This window comes from Malania oleifera, chromosome 5, assembly GCF_029873635.1.
Source record: "Malania oleifera isolate guangnan ecotype guangnan chromosome 5, ASM2987363v1, whole genome shotgun sequence".
In the NCBI taxonomy this organism is placed as follows: domain Eukaryota; kingdom Viridiplantae; phylum Streptophyta; class Magnoliopsida; order Santalales; family Ximeniaceae; genus Malania; species Malania oleifera.
The window spans coordinates 9,082,447-9,100,408 of record NC_080421.1 but is presented as its reverse complement, the minus strand read 5'-3'; the positions used below and the strand labels follow the sequence as shown (position 1 = coordinate 9,100,408).

The window sequence follows — 17,962 nt, the reverse complement described above, 5'->3', positions numbered from 1 at the left end:
TGTTTGGACCTATCATGATAAACATGATTCCTAGCCAAATGAATAGTGCTTTGATTGTCACAATAAATTGTAACGGCTCCACTATACATTCCTAACTCTAGGCATAGTCCTTTTATCCATATAGCCTCTTTAAAGGCTCTAGGTACCATCACCCATGTCTCATTCTTGTTTAGAGACTCCATTTCTTCTTACATTGCAAGAATCCATTTTTCAGCTTCTGTACTATCCATAGCCTCTCTAAAAGTCCTAGACTCCACCTCAATTTCTGTTTCAGCAACCGAAAGAGCAAACGTTGTCATATCAGCTTCCCCATACCTTTGAGGAGGTCTTATGACCCTCCTCTCCCTATCCCGTGCTAGAAGGTAAGCTTTACTTAATTCAGAGGTTTCCATTTCTGAGTTTTGCTCCTCAAAAACTGCAGCATCTGTTTCTAAATGGCTTTGTGAAGTGGAGGGTTGCTCCACCTCAAGCTGCGGGTCACTGGTATCAGAGTGTCTAACACTTTCATCTGAATTTTTTGGTTTTCCCCCCATTGTAGTTTCATTAAAAACTACATCCCTGCTAATAATACATTTTTGTTTTCCAGGTTCAACAACCCAGAGCTTATAGCCTTTAACCCCCTCTGGGTATCCCACAAAAATACATTTAATAGCCCTAGGCTCTAATTTATCAATTCTAATGTGGGCATAGGCTATGCACCCAAAAACTTTTAAACCCTGATAATTAGCAGGCTTACCCGACCAAATTTCTTGAGGAGTTTTATAATGTAAGGCTGTGGAAGGACACCTATTAATAAGGTATACAGCAGTGGTCACCGCCTCTGCCCAAAAGGTCTTAGGCAGACCTGAAGTGGCTAACATGCATCTTACCCTTTCCAAAATAGTCCTATTCATCCTTTCAGCTAATCCATTCTGTTGGGGAGTATCCCTAACAGTCCTATGTCTAGTTATGCCCTCAGCTTTACAAAATTCAGAAAATTCATTCGACAAGTACTCTAATCCATTGTCTATTCTCAGTGTTTTAACTTTTCTGCCAACTTGATTTTCTACTAAGGTTTTCCATTCTTTAAACTTTTCAAAAGTATCACTTTTATGTTTTGGAATATAAACTCATACTTTCCTAGAAAAGTCATCTACAATTGACAGAAAATACCTAGAACCACCATGAGAACTAACCGTAGCAGGCCCCCACAAGTCTGAATGTATGTAATCAAGAGTCTGTTTCGTGGTGTGAGTGGACTTCTTAAAACTAACCCTAGTAGACTTTCCCAAGACACACTCTTCACAGAATGACAATTCCTCAAGTTTCCTATCTCCAAGAAGCCCCTATTTCTTTAGCTCCTTTAGGCCCAGTTGGCTAACATGTCCTAGCCTCCTATGCCACAAGGAAACCTGATTTTCTACCCTGTGATTGATAGGTGAAGCTTCACCAATCACTGTCTTTCCTACCAAAGTGTACAACCTATTCTTTAGCACCCCTTTCATTACTACCAGTGAACCTCTACAAACTCTTAGGCTACCTCCTTCAGACTTAAACGTGTACCCTATCTTATCTAAGCTACCAAGAGAAATCAAATTTCTCTTCAGCTCAGGTATGTACCTCACATCTCTTAACACTCTTTCCATCCCATCATGCATTAGAAGTCTCACAGTCCCAATACCCTGTATTTTACATGACTTATTGTTTCCTAGGATAACATGACCTCCTTCTAAGCATGTAAAGGACTCAAACCAGTTTTTCAATGGACACATGTTGAAGGTACATCCTGAGTCTAGTGTCCATTCTTTTCCCAGATCTCTATCCGAGACATTCAACACTTCCGCACTATCATACCCATCTAAAACTACAGCTGCCTTACCCTTTGATTCAGAGGTTGTGACATTTGCATCATTTTTCCTCTCAGGGCAGTCCCTCCTAAAATGTCCTTCCTTGTGACATGTAAAACATTTTAGTGCCTTACTCTTAGACTTTGATCTAGACCTCTTGTCTTTTCCTTTCTTGTTCCTTTTTTCAAACCTACCTCTCACATTTAACCCTTCCCCTGACCCTGATTTAGACTCAAACTTAGTCTACAATTCCCTAGAGTGCAAAACGGCTTGCACATCTTCTAAAGTCAGCCTCTCTCTCCCATACATCATAGTTTCTTTAATATGGTCATATGTGGAATCAAGAGAACTCAATAAAAGAATTGCCTGGTCTTCTTCATCTATACTAATATCAATATTAGCAAGATCCAAAAGAATTTTATTAAATTCATCTAAATGTTCATCAATCGATGTTCCAAGGATCATTCTAAAGGTGTAGAGTCTAGTCTTCTTATGGAGTCTATTTGCTAGGGATTTTGTCATGTACAAACTCTCTAGTTTTGACCACACTCCAGCTGCCATATCCTCATTGGCAACTTCCCTAAGCACTTTGTCTCCTAAGGACAAGATAATGGCACTATGTGCCTTTTGAAGAATTTCGAGCTTCATTTTGTCGGTGGAGGGAAAATCTTGTTTCCCCTCTTGTGAAGTGGATGCTCCCTTCTTTTCTCCAAGAAAAGCCTCCTCAAGCCCCTGCTGTACCAAGATGGCACGCATCTTAATCCTCCACAAACCAAAGTCATTCTTGCCGGTGAATTTTTCTATTTCAAACCTAGCAGTCCCCATCACATAGCCAGACTCTGATACCACTTGTTGTGTGTAATTTCAGCTAATTGCTAATTCTATTTGCAGATTTTAATTAATTCCAAACCAGCCACAGTAACACCTAAACATAAACCTATTTATTTTGATGCGTGTATATATGCTAAATCTGATCAAGAAAAAAATATGTTCACCAAACAATATTCAGCAAAACATAAACATGCCAGTCACACAGTCACAATCCACAAGAACGCATTTACGTGGTTCGGCCCAAAAATTGGCCTACATCCACGGCAGAAACTCACCTCTGAGATACTATATTAAATCTAGTGGGAATAAATATACATACACAGATTTATCCCATCTTGGCTTTCCAATTTCTTTTAGAAATCAACCCAAGAATAATCCAAGAAATCCCTTCTTCGTTCCTACGAAGAACCCTAGATTTCTCCTTATATTCCTTCCTAAATCTTGTTTCCCCTCTTGTTCCCCCCACTGCTGAAGCCTCTCGGTTCTGCAGGTGCTCTCTCGGCTGGGAGGTCTCCTGCTGCTAGGAAGAACTCATGGCTGGCTGTGGAAGAAGACGGAGCGGCGTCTCTCTCTCTCGGTTCTAGAGCTGCAAACACAAGAGGAAGAAAACCTCTTCTGCCCTTTCCGTGTCTCAAGCTGCGAAAACAAAAACTGAAGCCCCCTTTTTCAGCCTCTCCTGTATTTTATTATATTTACAATAGTAAACGGCAATTACATCCATGCTCCCATAAATAATAAAAAAACACAGCAGTAGCCATTGGATCTAAAACGAAATGAACGGCTGGATTTGTTTCAAGCCTTGACACTCCAACAATTATTTATTTCATTTCTTATTTTAGCTTATTTTATCATTCTTTCACTTTTCGTTTCTATTTTACTATTCGGATCATGAGTATCCTTGGTATCTGGTACCAACATCGCATCTGTAACTCATGGCTACCTTGAGGATTTTTTCTTTCCACGCCACGCTTCCCCCCCCCCCATGGTCAAATTTGTGCGGCCCGAAGGCTGGATCTAACCGCGGTTGGCCGACCCGGTTAGATCAAAATATCATATCACATATCTCGCATCTATAGCACGACTAATCGACCTATAGCCCTGATCCGGACTCAAGGGGCACAACAATTCTACTAAACAGCTCAGTTGACTGTCACGCCACATGCTCCAAGAGTCCGTGTGGTTGCACTACATCACTAGCAATGGTACTGTGTTCAATATCACAACCCATCATTAGGGTTTCCATAACCATCCATCAGGATTATCATTATCACGTACTCACAATCATTATGCGGTATTGATATTTCATCAATCACATTCCAATTCCATATTATAGTATTCATATTTCCCATTTTCACATTTCCGTATATACGTTTCAGAATTCACGTTCTCAGTTTCACGTTTTAATATTTCCATATCAATATACATTATTAATCTCATATCAGTATATCTCAATTCATCTCAATATAAATGTTCTCATCATTTTTGGTGCACATTTCATCATCTCATAGTAGTATATATCGTGTTTCACATATTTCAACATTTCTCAAAATACCCATATCAGTAATTCACAAAATCTCATTTTTCATGCAAATCATTTCTACTAACATATAAATACCATATTTCATTATTTTCCACTAATCATATCAATAATTCTCATTTCAATATTTTCTCAGAAAATACTTATTGTTATATTTCAAATTTTTCAGTATACGTCATATGTCACATAGTTTTCATCTAATATTCATAATATATTAATTTCACACTCCACAATATTACAATTTATTTTATATTTATATTATAATAATTTTCAAACAAAATATCATATGCTCATTTTCACATAGTAATTCGAATAGTAGCTCTAAAAATACTGTTATAATTTATTCTCCTTACCTGACTTACTGAGAGTCTTGTTAAAACCCAGATCCTACGCCTTTGGCGCTCGAAACTCAAATCCTGCAATTTGCATTTTTCCCAGATTAATTAACTCATTTTCCCAAAATAATACTCATATAACCTTCCCTAGGCTTCATATATCCTAAATTAGCATTTAAACTAATATTTAACACTCTCACTTAATTTTCTGAACTGTGCCTGCGGGTCCCGAAATTACACCTACGGTGCTCACCTGAGTCATAAATTTGAAAAATCCTACTTCAACCTCAGATGCTCAATATTCTAGCATTTCTAAATCAACACTATTTAAATAACAATTAGCCCTTTAATAACTCCCTTATCCCAAATTTAGAGTTATGCTCACGACGATCCCATGAGAAATTTGTTCTGCTAGACTTGTAGAGAATTATCTCTAGATTCTCGTGGCGGTGTCCGATTGTCGATTGGGCTTAAAATTTGCAAGAAATTGAGGTAAAAGCGAAAATTTAGCTTACCCCAAGAGATACGGTTACACCGCTCCTACCACCAATCCGTTCGAGTAGAAATGACGACGACGAAAAACGGAGTCCAGTGGCATCTTCCGATTTCCGAACAGGCGAGTATCCGTCGAGAAATGAGGAGAGAAGAAGAGAGAACGAGGAGAGTAGTAACGGCTTCAGGGGGCTCCTACACAGCCTCTCCTTCTCTAGATCTCTTTTTTCCTTTTGAAACCCTCTACTTCATGAGGCAATAATAATAATAATAATATATTTAATTAATGAAAATAAATTTTAATTTTTTTTAAAATTTAATTTAATTTAATTTTTAATTTCTATTTTTTTTTTTTTGAATCACCCCACTAATCTTATACAGCCATTTTTGTGGTTATTATACGGTTCATCAAGATCAATCATTCCAAATCCCAAACACAATAATTTGGAAAAAAAAATTGAAGATACATATTAGCTTTGATTACAGAAAAGTGGATAAGATTAGAGTGCTGTTAATTAAGATTAAGCAATTAAGGGGTAGGGCACTCTAGGGAAGTCCAAAGATGCTTTTATCTTTAACTTTTTTCTTTTTTTTGTGGCTGATAAAATGGTTGGGTTTCATTTGGTTGTGTGGGAGTGATATATACACATAGGAGTGGAGAGAACAGGCATTGCTTTCAAGCTTCAACTTTACATTTGTCTGTCAGTTTAGTAGTTGGTATTAAGGAACCCTCCTTTTGAATAGAAGATGCCATCTTCATTTCTTGAGCGTCTTGTCATTCAACCAATTTTCCTTTCTCTGTGAATGTCGCTTTCTATTTTGTTTTTCTTTTTCTTTTTACCCAAGAAAGAGGGCTGAACAAGGAATAATCAACTTAATTTGAAACTTATTTTGATAAAAATATATATATATTTATTAAGATATTTTAGTACTTGTGAGATAAACTAAGCCACAAGAAATTATTTGAATATATACATATATCTTGTAGCCTTTTCACAAGTAAAAAAAGAAATCACGCAGGTTACATCAGCTTCCTTAGATCAGCTTCCCTTGAATTATGATTCTTGTTGGCTCTATACTATCGAAAATAGACAAGACAACTGTGATTGGTAGAAGGTACAAACAAGACTAAAGTAGTCATTCGAGAACAAAGTAAGGGCATCTCCCGCTCCCGAAGTACCCAAAAGCATAGTAACCTTTTTCATTTTTAATTTCCAAAGAAAAACAAAAATCACACCCTTTTTTTTTTTTTTTTGACATTTATATGAATCTTTTTAAAAAATAATTAAATTTTCTATAATTTTTTTATACAAATATCCAGAAATTAAAAAATAGCATTGCATATTGAAAATCAAAGCTTGTCAAATAATTTAATTATTTGATTTAATTGATGAATTCAAGGTTGAGCTTTCTTCAAGTGTATGTAGGAGTCTGACTTAGAATACGACATAGGGGGTTAATCTTGGACTTTTTTTGGGTACTTAATCGACCAAAATAATAATAAGAATCCCCCTTTTGTTCCTTTCAATTTATCATATTTTTAGAATTTAAAATTTAACTATTAAATTTGAATTTGTGTTGTCCTTTGAACCCACAAAAATTCAAATACAAAACTTAAATTTTAAGGTTATATTTTGCAAATTTTAATCCAGCATATTCCTTTTTGCTAATTTTTTTCAAAAAAAAAAATTTTAACCGCATTATCGCGCAAACTCAAATCAAACCAAATGATATAAGTAATTGTTCAACTCAGAATTTTAATCAAATCAACAAAATTAGGTCAACTGGAATTTTAGGTTCAACCCAACCTATGGATACTGCTAATGTGTTTTAGGTTTCTATAAAGAGTTTTCTATGGCCAAATTATTAAATGTCTATACAATTTTCATCATATTTTTATTTTTAAAAATAAGTGTACATGAGAATTTCACATGGGTAAGATTGGTATTTTGGACTCGCAATATTTGAACTTGAACAACAAACCTAAGAGAGCCTTTAGTAGGTTTGAAACATTAAACCTAGCTTGATTTGCTTGAGGTTTTTCTTGTAGAACAACTCCTTCACGTCTTGAGGATTCGGATCTAAGACTTTGGTGGATTGAATCTAACTTGAAATTTCACTGTTCTATATAACAGGGCATCTTGGGAGTTCCTTCACTCTGTTCTTGGTGACTTTTGTTTCTACGGAACCGCGTGGTTCATAAGTAGAGGTGGCAAAACGGGCGGGCGGGCCGGGTCTGGGCGGGTCACCAGCGAGCCGGGTCGTAAACGGATCGGGTCTTTAACGGGTCGAGGTTAAACGGGTGCCAATCATATAAACCCTAACCCGCCCGTTTAATAAACGGGCGGATCGCGGGTTACCCATTTAAATATATATATATATATATATATATATATTATTTTAAAATTTTAAAACCCCAGCACATCTCTCTTATTTATTTAAAAAATTAAAATTCCAAATTTTAGCACATCTCACTCTCAGTCTCTCACGGCTGAAGGGGTATCAAGCTTCTTCACTCAGTATCTTTCAGAGGCTCTCTCTCTCACGGCTTCCTCACTCAGATTCAAACAAAATCAGTAAACTAAGCGAGTAAAGCCTGAATGACCACGAGTCAGCTGGACACGGAGATGAAGACGGAGACGAAGATTGGGATGGAGACGACGGCAAGTCCCGAGAATGACCAGATCTGTTCTGGCAGATCAGACCAGACATGAGTGGAGAACTGCGGAGTCAAAGTTCGAACTGACCTATCACCTGCGAGGCTGTGAGGTTGCGATTGCGAGAGTAAAGAGCGAGAGTCGAGGGCTTGAGAGGCGAGAGGGTATGCCGTAGGAGAGGAGACTATTTGCGAGAGAGGCGAAGCCGTGGAGTCGAGATTGGGATTTTGTCGGAGAGGGAAGGATATTGTAAATTTGTAACTATGCAAGTCTGCAGCCGGATGATGATTGATGAAGATGGCCGCCCATCTCCCACGCTACGAAGCAGAAGGGACGACTGGACGAGGGTAGTGAAACCCAGCAGGAGGCAGCCGCGGCTACAAGGAAATTTAGGGTTTAAGGTTTATGTGTAATATATATATAGGAATAGGAGCCAAATAAACGGGTCACCCGTTGGGTGACCCGGTCCAAACCCGGTTGACCAATGTATAAACGGGTCAACCCGTGACCCGCCCATTTATTAAATGGGTTGACTTTCTTAAACCCGAACCCGTTTCAAACGAACGGGTCCGGGTGACCCAACGGGTTATGACCCGTTTTGCCACCCCTATTCATAAGCAGTGACTACTAGAGATTTGAATTAAGTTTCAGACAGCATTATGGAAAAGAGAAAAAGCTAATAAGATGCTATAAAGAAAAATTCACAGAGTGAAAAAGATGTAACAAAATAAAAGCACATGAGTTAAGGAATTTTAAAAAATAAATAAATAAAAAATCAATTTCCTTGAACTCTATAAATAGCAATCCCACCCACCTTACAGAATTCAAAGAACCCAAAATCATTTTCATTCAAGAAAAGCCAAAAGAAGTTGGAACCAATGAACTCTGCAGAGTAGCAGCAAAAACAGAGCCTAATCTGTTTTTTTCCCGTGCTTGCCCTTCTCCTTGGATCTTCCTTTGCTTTCACGCTACAACCATCTTGAGAATTTTGTTAAATCAGTTCCAAAACATCGAAATCTTTTAAAATCCGCCATGTTTGCAGTAATCTTTCTCTTCTCTCTATTCGAGCTAATGGCCTCTGCCAAAACTCTGTTTGGAAATCAATTTTCCTTTGAATAACATCAAAGAACCTTGAAGTTCCGATATCATTTTGGAATTGGATTTGGATTTTTCTGGTTATTTGTGGCTGATGGATTCATTCACCATTCGAAATGTCAAAGCTGAGAAAGCTAATGCAATCCTGAGGTACCGCCGGCTTCAGAAGCTTGCAACACTCTGCCGTTTCATTGAGCTATGCGTTTTTCTGATCATGGTCTCCAGGATTTCTTCACAGCTTCCTGTCTCTGTCAAACTGTTCGGAGATTATTTCCGGGACTTATTTGTCGCCCTCCTAAGCCCCCGGTTTGTGTTCGTAGTCGGAAATGCGATAATCATAATTCTCTTCTCAAAATCGGGTCAGTTCTCAACTCAAGACCCTGCTGGGAATAGCATAGAAACTGGAATAATTGAAAAAATCATGGACAGCAGTGAAAAAGGGCTGAGGATTGGTAAAGATGAGGCCAAGTACAGGGCAAAACAGGGCACCGGCATAGAAAAGAGAGTTTCCACAGAAGTGCATACTTGTTCTGCAGAAACCAAGAAGAATTATAGGAGGAACCGATCAGAGAATTTAGTGCTTGATCACTGCAAAAAGTCTCTCCATGTACTAAAGCGGTCGGAGACCGAGAAATACCAAAAAAGTTCAGATTTTGGTGTGAAACAGGTCGAGCGTTCGTACTCAGAGGACAATATGAGCAACGAGGAGTTTCGGCGCACTGTCGAGGATTTCATCGCCAGGCAGCAAAGGCTTCTGAGGGAAGAAGAGTCCTAAGCTTTTGTTCTTTGGTGGCAGCTGCCAGCAGCAGCTGAAGAGGAACCTACGTGTTTTTCAGTTCTTCTCTTTGTTCTTTTCCCTCTGCATATGGTAAAACACTTGGGACTGCAAGGAAATCTTTCTTGAAACATTGTATCTTTTTTTAATTACAATGCTATGGGCGTGTACAGTATTTTCATGAAGATCAAAATTCCCTTCTGGGGTTTATTGCTTCTCTTGATCATTGTTCAATTCAATCCAAAGATGAAAAAATAAAATGATAAAGGAAAGCTTGACGATTGACGTAGGCTGTATAGCACGACTCTGTCAAAGCAGGAAACACACTGAAATTTCAAATTTGCAGATGTTTGGATTGATGCCAAAACCAAAAAGTGGTAGTGAGTTGATGATATTTCATTTTCCTTAGATAAGGGAATCAGGAGTGAGAGAGAAGCCAGCCACTGTTAAGATTGAACACAGCTGTAACAAAGGAATTTCTGATGCTGCAGATATAATTTCAGATGGGAGAATAGAATGAATGAGATAATGGGGAGGAATGAATTCTAAATTCTGATTTTGCAAACAAGATCTTCCATACCCAGTTCACTAATTCATCGACAAAGCATCTTTTCCCTACCCACCCACAAGAAGCACAAGCTCTAATTGCAAAGTGACTGCTAATTAGATAAGCTCTGCAGTTGCTTCAGTGATGGGTTGTTTGTTTGTGAATATTATCATTGTTCTACTCTTCCCCACAAAATCATTATCCTGCTTTCTCTTTTTCTTTTTCCTTTTTTATAAACTTCTTTTGGTGGGAGGCACAATTTTTCAGCCTTTTCACCAGTAATAGATACTACTAGTGCCCATTACCACCGATCATAGATCATACACAATTTCTATTGATCTGAACATAAATCGTGGACCAAAATCTGGGCAGCTTATAATTTCACAAAGATGATAATGGCATCAGAAATCATCATGGAATAATTGGCAGCAGTGACCAAAAAATCATACAAATTGACAAATTCATACATATTTTTATCTGCCAAGAATCTGCTCTTAGTAAAACCTGAAAGAAACAACTCCAGTAATCCCTAGCAAGCTCATATTCCCCCCCCCCCCCTTTTTTCCCCCCCCTTTTTTTTTTTTTAAATAAGGAGGGTGACACCTTCATTTATTTATTGATATGCCCTCACTTTTGATGGAGAAATACCGTGGTTATAAGACAAGCATTGGGAAATTACAGATAAAAAAATTAAAGATCTTCCAAAAATAACACCAACAAGCAACCAAAATGGAATTACAAATCCAAATAAAGTTAAATAAAAAACAAATCTAAATAGACCTATCAAAACAAAAATAATAAAATAAAATAAAATCAAAAAATCTAAACCTACCAAACAAAAATCGAAAAGTTGAACTGACTTGCGTATGTCAGGAAAACTATTGGAGCTTACAAGAAGGTCCAGTTAAAGGCTCAACAAGCAAAATAGAAACAAAAGGTTGTAGCTGGTAGTTAAGTTAGTTTATCTAATCATGAATATTAGTGGGGTCCAGATGGCAAGTTGTAAATAGTCATTATATCCATATAAGTGAATTAATTGTATAGCATTGTTATTCAATTTTTCATACAATAAGAAATATTGATTTTTCTTCTTCTCTCATCTATCTCTGTTCTCAAGTTTGTTAGATATAGTTTCTTTACATTTTACATGGTATCACAAATTGGCCAATTCAATTTCCGCTGCCATCTTAAAATATTCTTCATTTCTTTTTGTTGGGTGGTTCAGGGCCTTCTCAACCCCAAAAGTTAGCTCATGGGGTGAGGCTTTTCCTCTCAATTAATAACTGACCACCAGCCCCTTCCACAACCGATGTGGGATAACCCAACAATCTCCCCCTCACACAGCGGGGTCTCTCCCGACAAGGCAACCATCGGGGTCTCCCCCGGCACGGCACATTAGGGAGAATGTTGGTAAACCAGGCTCTGATACCAATGTTGGGTGGTCTAGGGCCTTCTCAATCCAAAAACTAGCTCAAGGGGCGAGACTTTCCCTCACACTTAATAATTAACCACCAGCCCCTTCCACAACCGATGTGGGATAACCCAACAATCTCTCCCTCACACATTAGGGTCTCTCCCGACAAGGCAACCATCGGGGTCTCCCTCGGCACGACACATTAGGGAAAATGTTGGTGAACCAAACTTTGATACCAGTTTGTTGGGTGGTCTAGGGCCTTCTCAATATCTTGAATCGTCTGATCTTCTACAAACACGACATCTCTGCTTCTCACTATTTTCTTCTCAACTGGATCATAAAGCTCGTATCCAAACTCATCTTGACCTTAGCCAAGGAATATACACTGCTGCGTTTTCTCATCAAATTTGGACCTTTCATCTTTTGGAATATGAACAAATGCTTTGCACCCAAAAACACGCAGGTGATTATAGGAAACATCCTTGCTTGTCCAAACTCGGTTCGACACATCAAACTGTAAAGGAACACGAGGTGTAAGATTTAACACAAGAACAACAGTGCTAAGCCTCCCCCCAAAATGATTCTGACAACCGGGCTTGTGAAAGCAAACATCTCACTTTCTCAACCAGTGTTCTGTTTGCCCTTTCTGCTATGTCATTCAATTGAGGAGTTTTGGGAGGAGTCTTTTGATGTCGAATACCCTGCTATCTACAATACTCATCAAATGGACCAGAATACTCTCCACTGTTATCAGTCTGGATGCACCTCAATTTCTTCCCAATCTGTCTCTCAACTAAGGCTTGAAATTTCTTGAACTCAGCCAACACTTGGTCTTTTGACTTCAAGGTATATACCCACAACTTCCTAGAATGATCATCTATGAAGGTCACAAAGTATTTGGAGCCACAAAGTGTTCTCGTCTTCATAGGCCCACACATATTCGAATGTACCAAATCCAGTAGCTCTGACTTTCTCGAATGAAGGGAATTCTTGAAGGAAACTTTGCTCTACTTCCCTGACAAACAATGAGTATACCTTTTCAAAAGTGTACTTTTTAGTCCACATAGTAGACTTTTCTTCCCCAATAGAGCTAATACTTTCTCACTCATATGAGCCAGTCTCTTGTGCCACAACTCTGTTGTACCATTATCCTCCATCGCATTAACTATGTCGTTGGAGATCTTTACTTGCATAACATACAATACGGAGTGCTTCATGCCTCCAGCCACAACCATAGCACCCCTGGTGAGCTTCCACTAGCCATCACTGAAAGTGCTGCAGTACCCTTCGTCATCAAGTTTACTTGTAGAAATCAAATTCAAACGAATGTCAAGAATATGCTTCACATCTCTAAGAACTAAACTCGTGCCATTATTTGTCTTCAGATACACATCCCCAATTCCAATGACTTCAACCAAGCCATCATTGCCCATCTTTACAGTTCCAAAGTCACTGGATTTATAGGATGTAAAGAGATCCTTCCACGATGTAGCATAAATGGAGACACCACTGTCAATCACCCAACTAGTCTCATGGTATGCAACATTTATCATCTCATCATCATAAACAATAAGAAATTCTACAGGAGTGGTCGTAGCAACTTTATCATCACATCTTTGTCATCTCCATTCTTCGTTTCCTTCCTTTTCTCATTCTTGTTTTCTTTCTTCAATTGACTGCAATATTTCTTTATGTGTCCCTTTTTCCCTCAATAATGACACTCAACATTTGCAAACTTGTTAGACTTGTTTCTGTTGTTATCTCTACTCTTTAGACCTCTGCTCTTACTTCTCCCCCTCTTTTCTATAACTAAGATCTCTGACTGTGAATAGGATCCCTGTATTTTTCTTCTCATCTCTTCATTTAGCAAACAACTCTTGGCTATATCCATTGGGATTACACCTTCTGGAGCGGAGTTAGACAATGAAATTCTGAGCGTCTACCACGAGTCCGGTAATGAACCAAGCAACCATAACCCTTGTATCTCATCATCAAACTTAATACCCATTCCAGCCAACTGATTAATAATTCCTTAGAATGTATACAGATGATCAGATAAAGGAGTCCCGTCTTGGTACCTTAAAGTCATCATTTGTTTAATTAGAAACAACTTACTATTTCCAGTCTTTCTAGCATATAACTGTTCAAGCTTACTCCATAGAGAACGTGTATTTGTCTCTCCATTAATATGGTTTAAAACATTATCATCTGCCCACTATTAGATATACTCACACACCTATCGATGTAACAAAGTTCATTTCACATCTGACTTTTTTTCTGGTTTTTCAGCACTAAACACCGGTAGGTAATAATCTTTCACATAAAAAAGATCCTCCATTTTTTCTTTCCATATGTGATAATTTGAACCATTGAGATTAATCATTCTACTAGTATTTGTTTCCATAACTCAAAATGCCAACGTGACAATCTGTCAGCCGGTCTCTGATACCACTTGTTAGGACTAGAGGAGCCCATAGGTGGCTTGATACACATGGGTGAACACCAACTTGACCCAAAAGCTTAAGCCTATTGGGTCTTGGGCCCAACCATGTATATAAGCACCCATCATCCACTCAAATTTTTCAATGTGGGACAAACTCGCAAGTGGAATTCTCAACAATCTCCCCCTCATTTGTGAGTTCAAACTGTTCCCCCTCACAAGTAGACTTTTCTTCCCTAGTAGAACTAATCCTACCTCCCATATCTTGACCCTATTCGGATCCATCCCCAAGATAGATGATCCTTATTGGTCTCGACCACACACTTGGTCCTCCAACTGTTAACACGTCAAGAGAATTAGCTTCACGTGTCAACTTTTCACGATGTCGCACACCCAGAGTTACGAACCGTCGGCTCTGATACCAGTGTTGGGTGGTCCAAGGCCTTCTCAACCCCAAAATCTAGCTCATGGGGTGAGGCATTCCCTCTTAATTAATAACTGACCACTAGCCCCTTCCACAACCGATGTGGGATAACCCAATAATCTCCCCCTCACACATCGGGGTCTCTCCCGGCAAAGCAACCATCAGGGTCTCCCCCGACATGCCATATTAGGGAGAATGTTGGCAAACCAGGCTCTGATACCACCTGTTAACACCAGAGGAGTCCGTAGGTGAGCTTGATACGCATGGGTGAACACCAACTTGACCCAAAAGCTTAAGCCTATTGGGTCTAGGCCCCAACCATATATATAAGCACCCATCATCCACTCAAATTTTTCAATGTGTGACAAACTCACAAGTGAAATTTTCAACAATTTCCCCCTCACTTGTGAGTTCCAACGGCTCCCTTTGAAGGGAAACTATCTCCCTTTTTAGGAGTAAGCCTAATTCCCCAAAATTTGCTCAAGTAAACCTTACCACTGGCGTCTTACATGCCTCAAATCGCATTACACATGCTTGCAAACCAATCCTACCTCCCACGTCTTGACCCTATTCGGATCCATCCCCAGGCTAGATGATCCGAATTGGCCTCGGTTACACACTTGGTCCTCCAACTGTTAGCACATCAGGAGAATTAGTTTTATGATAGGGATGTGAGGTATTTTACGATGTCGCTGTAAGAACTCGAACCATGATAAATGGATTAAATAAATAAGAGAGGGGCAAAATTGAGAATTTGGCAGATTTCGTCGATGAAGCCATATTTCATCGACGAAGCCTTTGTTCTTCTTGTTGATGAAATTCAGAGACTTGTCGACGAGGAGAAGTCGAGGAGTCTCAGAAAAATCGAAGATGTCAGATTCGTCGATGAGGCCACTGATTTGTCGACGAAGTCAGTGAAAGATTTGTTGACGAAGGCACCATTTCGTCGACGAATTGGGCCGGGTCAAAGGACTATAAATAGGAAATTTCATTACTTCTTCATTAAGAAACTTCAAATATCTCCCTCTCTCTAAACCTCTCCCTACTCTCTCTCTCTTTAGATTTCTTCGCCAATCGTTAATGGAATCGGAAATCTAAAGCTACCACGAGGATCGTGTAAGGATTCTTTACAACTTTTATGGATCGGAATCTCGTTTCGGAGATTTTCGAGTTTTGGAAAAAAAATTGAGGTAAGGCTCGATTTTCATTTTTGATCCAGTAGTTTAGTAGAGAACGGTCTTGTGAGTATATTTTGTACTGTGATTTGTAGGTTTTGGAACTCGATTCGCTGTTTAGAGGCCTTGCAGTTCGGGATTTGCTTTCGCAGAAAAGGTAAGGGGAACTATGTTTATATTGGTTATTTTTGAAATCAGACTTGGTGGAACTGTGGTCCACGGTCCTGTGTGTGTTTTGGCTACTTATTTGGGGGAATCTAACGAGGAAACTATGGGTTTTTCATTATTACAGTTTTGGGGAAAAGGGGGCGACGAGCTACATCCCTAGTTTTGTTGAAAATCGTGGGTATATGTTGATTTATATTGTGATATTGGGATGGTCGTGCATTGACTTGTTTAAATTGTATTTTTTTGGAAAACCATGATTTATATTACCAAATGGGTGTGATTTGTTTGGTTATATGAGCATTCATATGTTGTATTTTGGTGAAATAGGAACAGGGTTCCGAATTGTTCCAGGTTTGAAAATTCGGCTTTTTCCGAAGAGTGCGCAATACCACTAGATTGGTTGGCTTTCGAGCTGAACGGTGTGTGAACACCAGATCTGTATCGGTTCAACGCTGATGCTATGCCAGGTTACCGGGGGCACCGGCGTTTTCCAAAGGGTGTGAAATACCACCAGACTGCTGGCATTGGCCGAAGGGTGTAAAATACCACCAGATCACCGGTTTTTATCGAAGGGTGTGAAATACCACCAGACAGTCTGGCTTCGAGTTGAAGGGTGTGACGACACCAGATTGTATTGCTTGGTTTGTGAAAATACTAGAACTATTTTGATTATTTTAACTATTGATCCATGCATGTTAGTGTATCATGATAACACTCAAATGCCACACACCGATATAACCTGTGTTCTTCCTTACTGAAAGGTGTCTCACCCCTGCTATACGTATATTTTTACATGTCCTTCGAGTAACCGGAACTAGAGTCCTAGTGTAGGGAGCGTAATGGCCGATGTACTGCGTTTAGCGCTTGGGTAAGTGCTAGGACTGTATTATGGTGGGTTGCCATTTTGAGTTGTATTTGGGCACCCGGTTGTACATTTTGATAGAGTTGTATTTGGCTCATGTATAGACTCTGGTATGGTACTGTAGATGACGTTATAGAATGACCTTTTTTCGCTGCATATATGATTGTATTTTGATGTGTTTAGGGTGCCTGGGAACCCCACGAGGTCGAACCCTCATCCATTATACTATATCTTTGGATGTTTTATTAGATACAGGGACAGGTTAGGTTATTTTCTCACCCCCGGGTCCCATTTTCAGGTTCGGGGTGTGACAGTTGCTGACCCATAGTTAAGAATCATTAGCTCTGATACCATTTGTTAGGACCAGAGGAGCCCATGGGTGGGCTTGATACACATGAGTGAACACCAACTTGACCCAAAAGCTTAAGTCTGTTGGGTCTTGGGTCTAACCATGTATATAATCACCTATCATCCACTCAAATTTTTCAATGCGGGACAAACTCACAAATAGAATTCTCAATAATCTCCCCCTCATTTGTGAGTTCCAATTGCTCCCCCTCACAAGTAGACTTTTCTTCCCTAGTAGAACTAATTCTACCTCCCACGTCTTGAAACTATTCGGATCCATCCCCAGGCTAGATAATCCTTATTGGCTTCAGCCACACACTTGGTCTTCGAACTATTAGCACGTCAGGAGAATTAGCTTCACGTTTCGACTTTCACGATGTCGCACACCCAGAGTTACGAACCGTCGGCTCTGATACTAGTGTTGGGTGGTCCAAGGCCTTCTCAACCCCAAAATCTAGCTCATGGGGTGAGGCATTCCCTCTCAATTAATAACTGACCACTAACTCCGTCCACAACCGATGTGGGATAACCCAATAATCTCCCCCTCACACATCGGGGTCTCTCCCGGCAAAGCAACCATTGGTGTCTCCCCCAGCATGGCATATTAGGGGGAATGTAGCTAAACCAGACTCTAATACCATTTGTTAACACTAGAGGAGTCCGTGGGTGAGCTTGATACGCGTGGGTGACACCAACTTGACCCAAAAGCTTAAGCCTATTGGGTCTTGGGCCTATCCATGTATATAAGCACCCATCATCCACTCAAATTTTTCAATGTGGGACAAACTCACAAGTGGAATTTTCAACAATCTCCCCCTCACTTGTGAGTTCCAACTGCTCCCTTTTGAACGGAATCTAATCCCTTTTTAGGAGTAAGCCTAATTCCCCAATAGTTGCTCAAGTGGACCTTACCACTGGCATCTTACGTGCCTCAGATTGCATTACACATGCCTCTAAACTAATCCTACCTCCCACGTCTTGACCCTATTTGGATCCATCCCCAGGTTAGATGAACCTAATTGGCCTCGGTCACACA

At 39.5% G+C, this 17,962-nt stretch overlaps 1 protein-coding gene across 1 annotated transcript; it reads left to right on the top strand.

Moving 5' to 3' along the window:
• Window positions 1-8,510: 8,510 nt before the first annotated feature.
• On the top strand, window positions 8,511-9,763 carry LOC131156497 (uncharacterized). The gene has a single exon (XM_058110225.1). The coding sequence runs from the start codon at window positions 8,868-8,870 to the stop codon at window positions 9,546-9,548; it is 681 nt and encodes a 226-aa protein (XP_057966208.1). The 5' UTR covers window positions 8,511-8,867; the 3' UTR covers window positions 9,549-9,763.
• The last annotated feature ends 8,199 nt before the right edge of the window (window positions 9,764-17,962 follow it).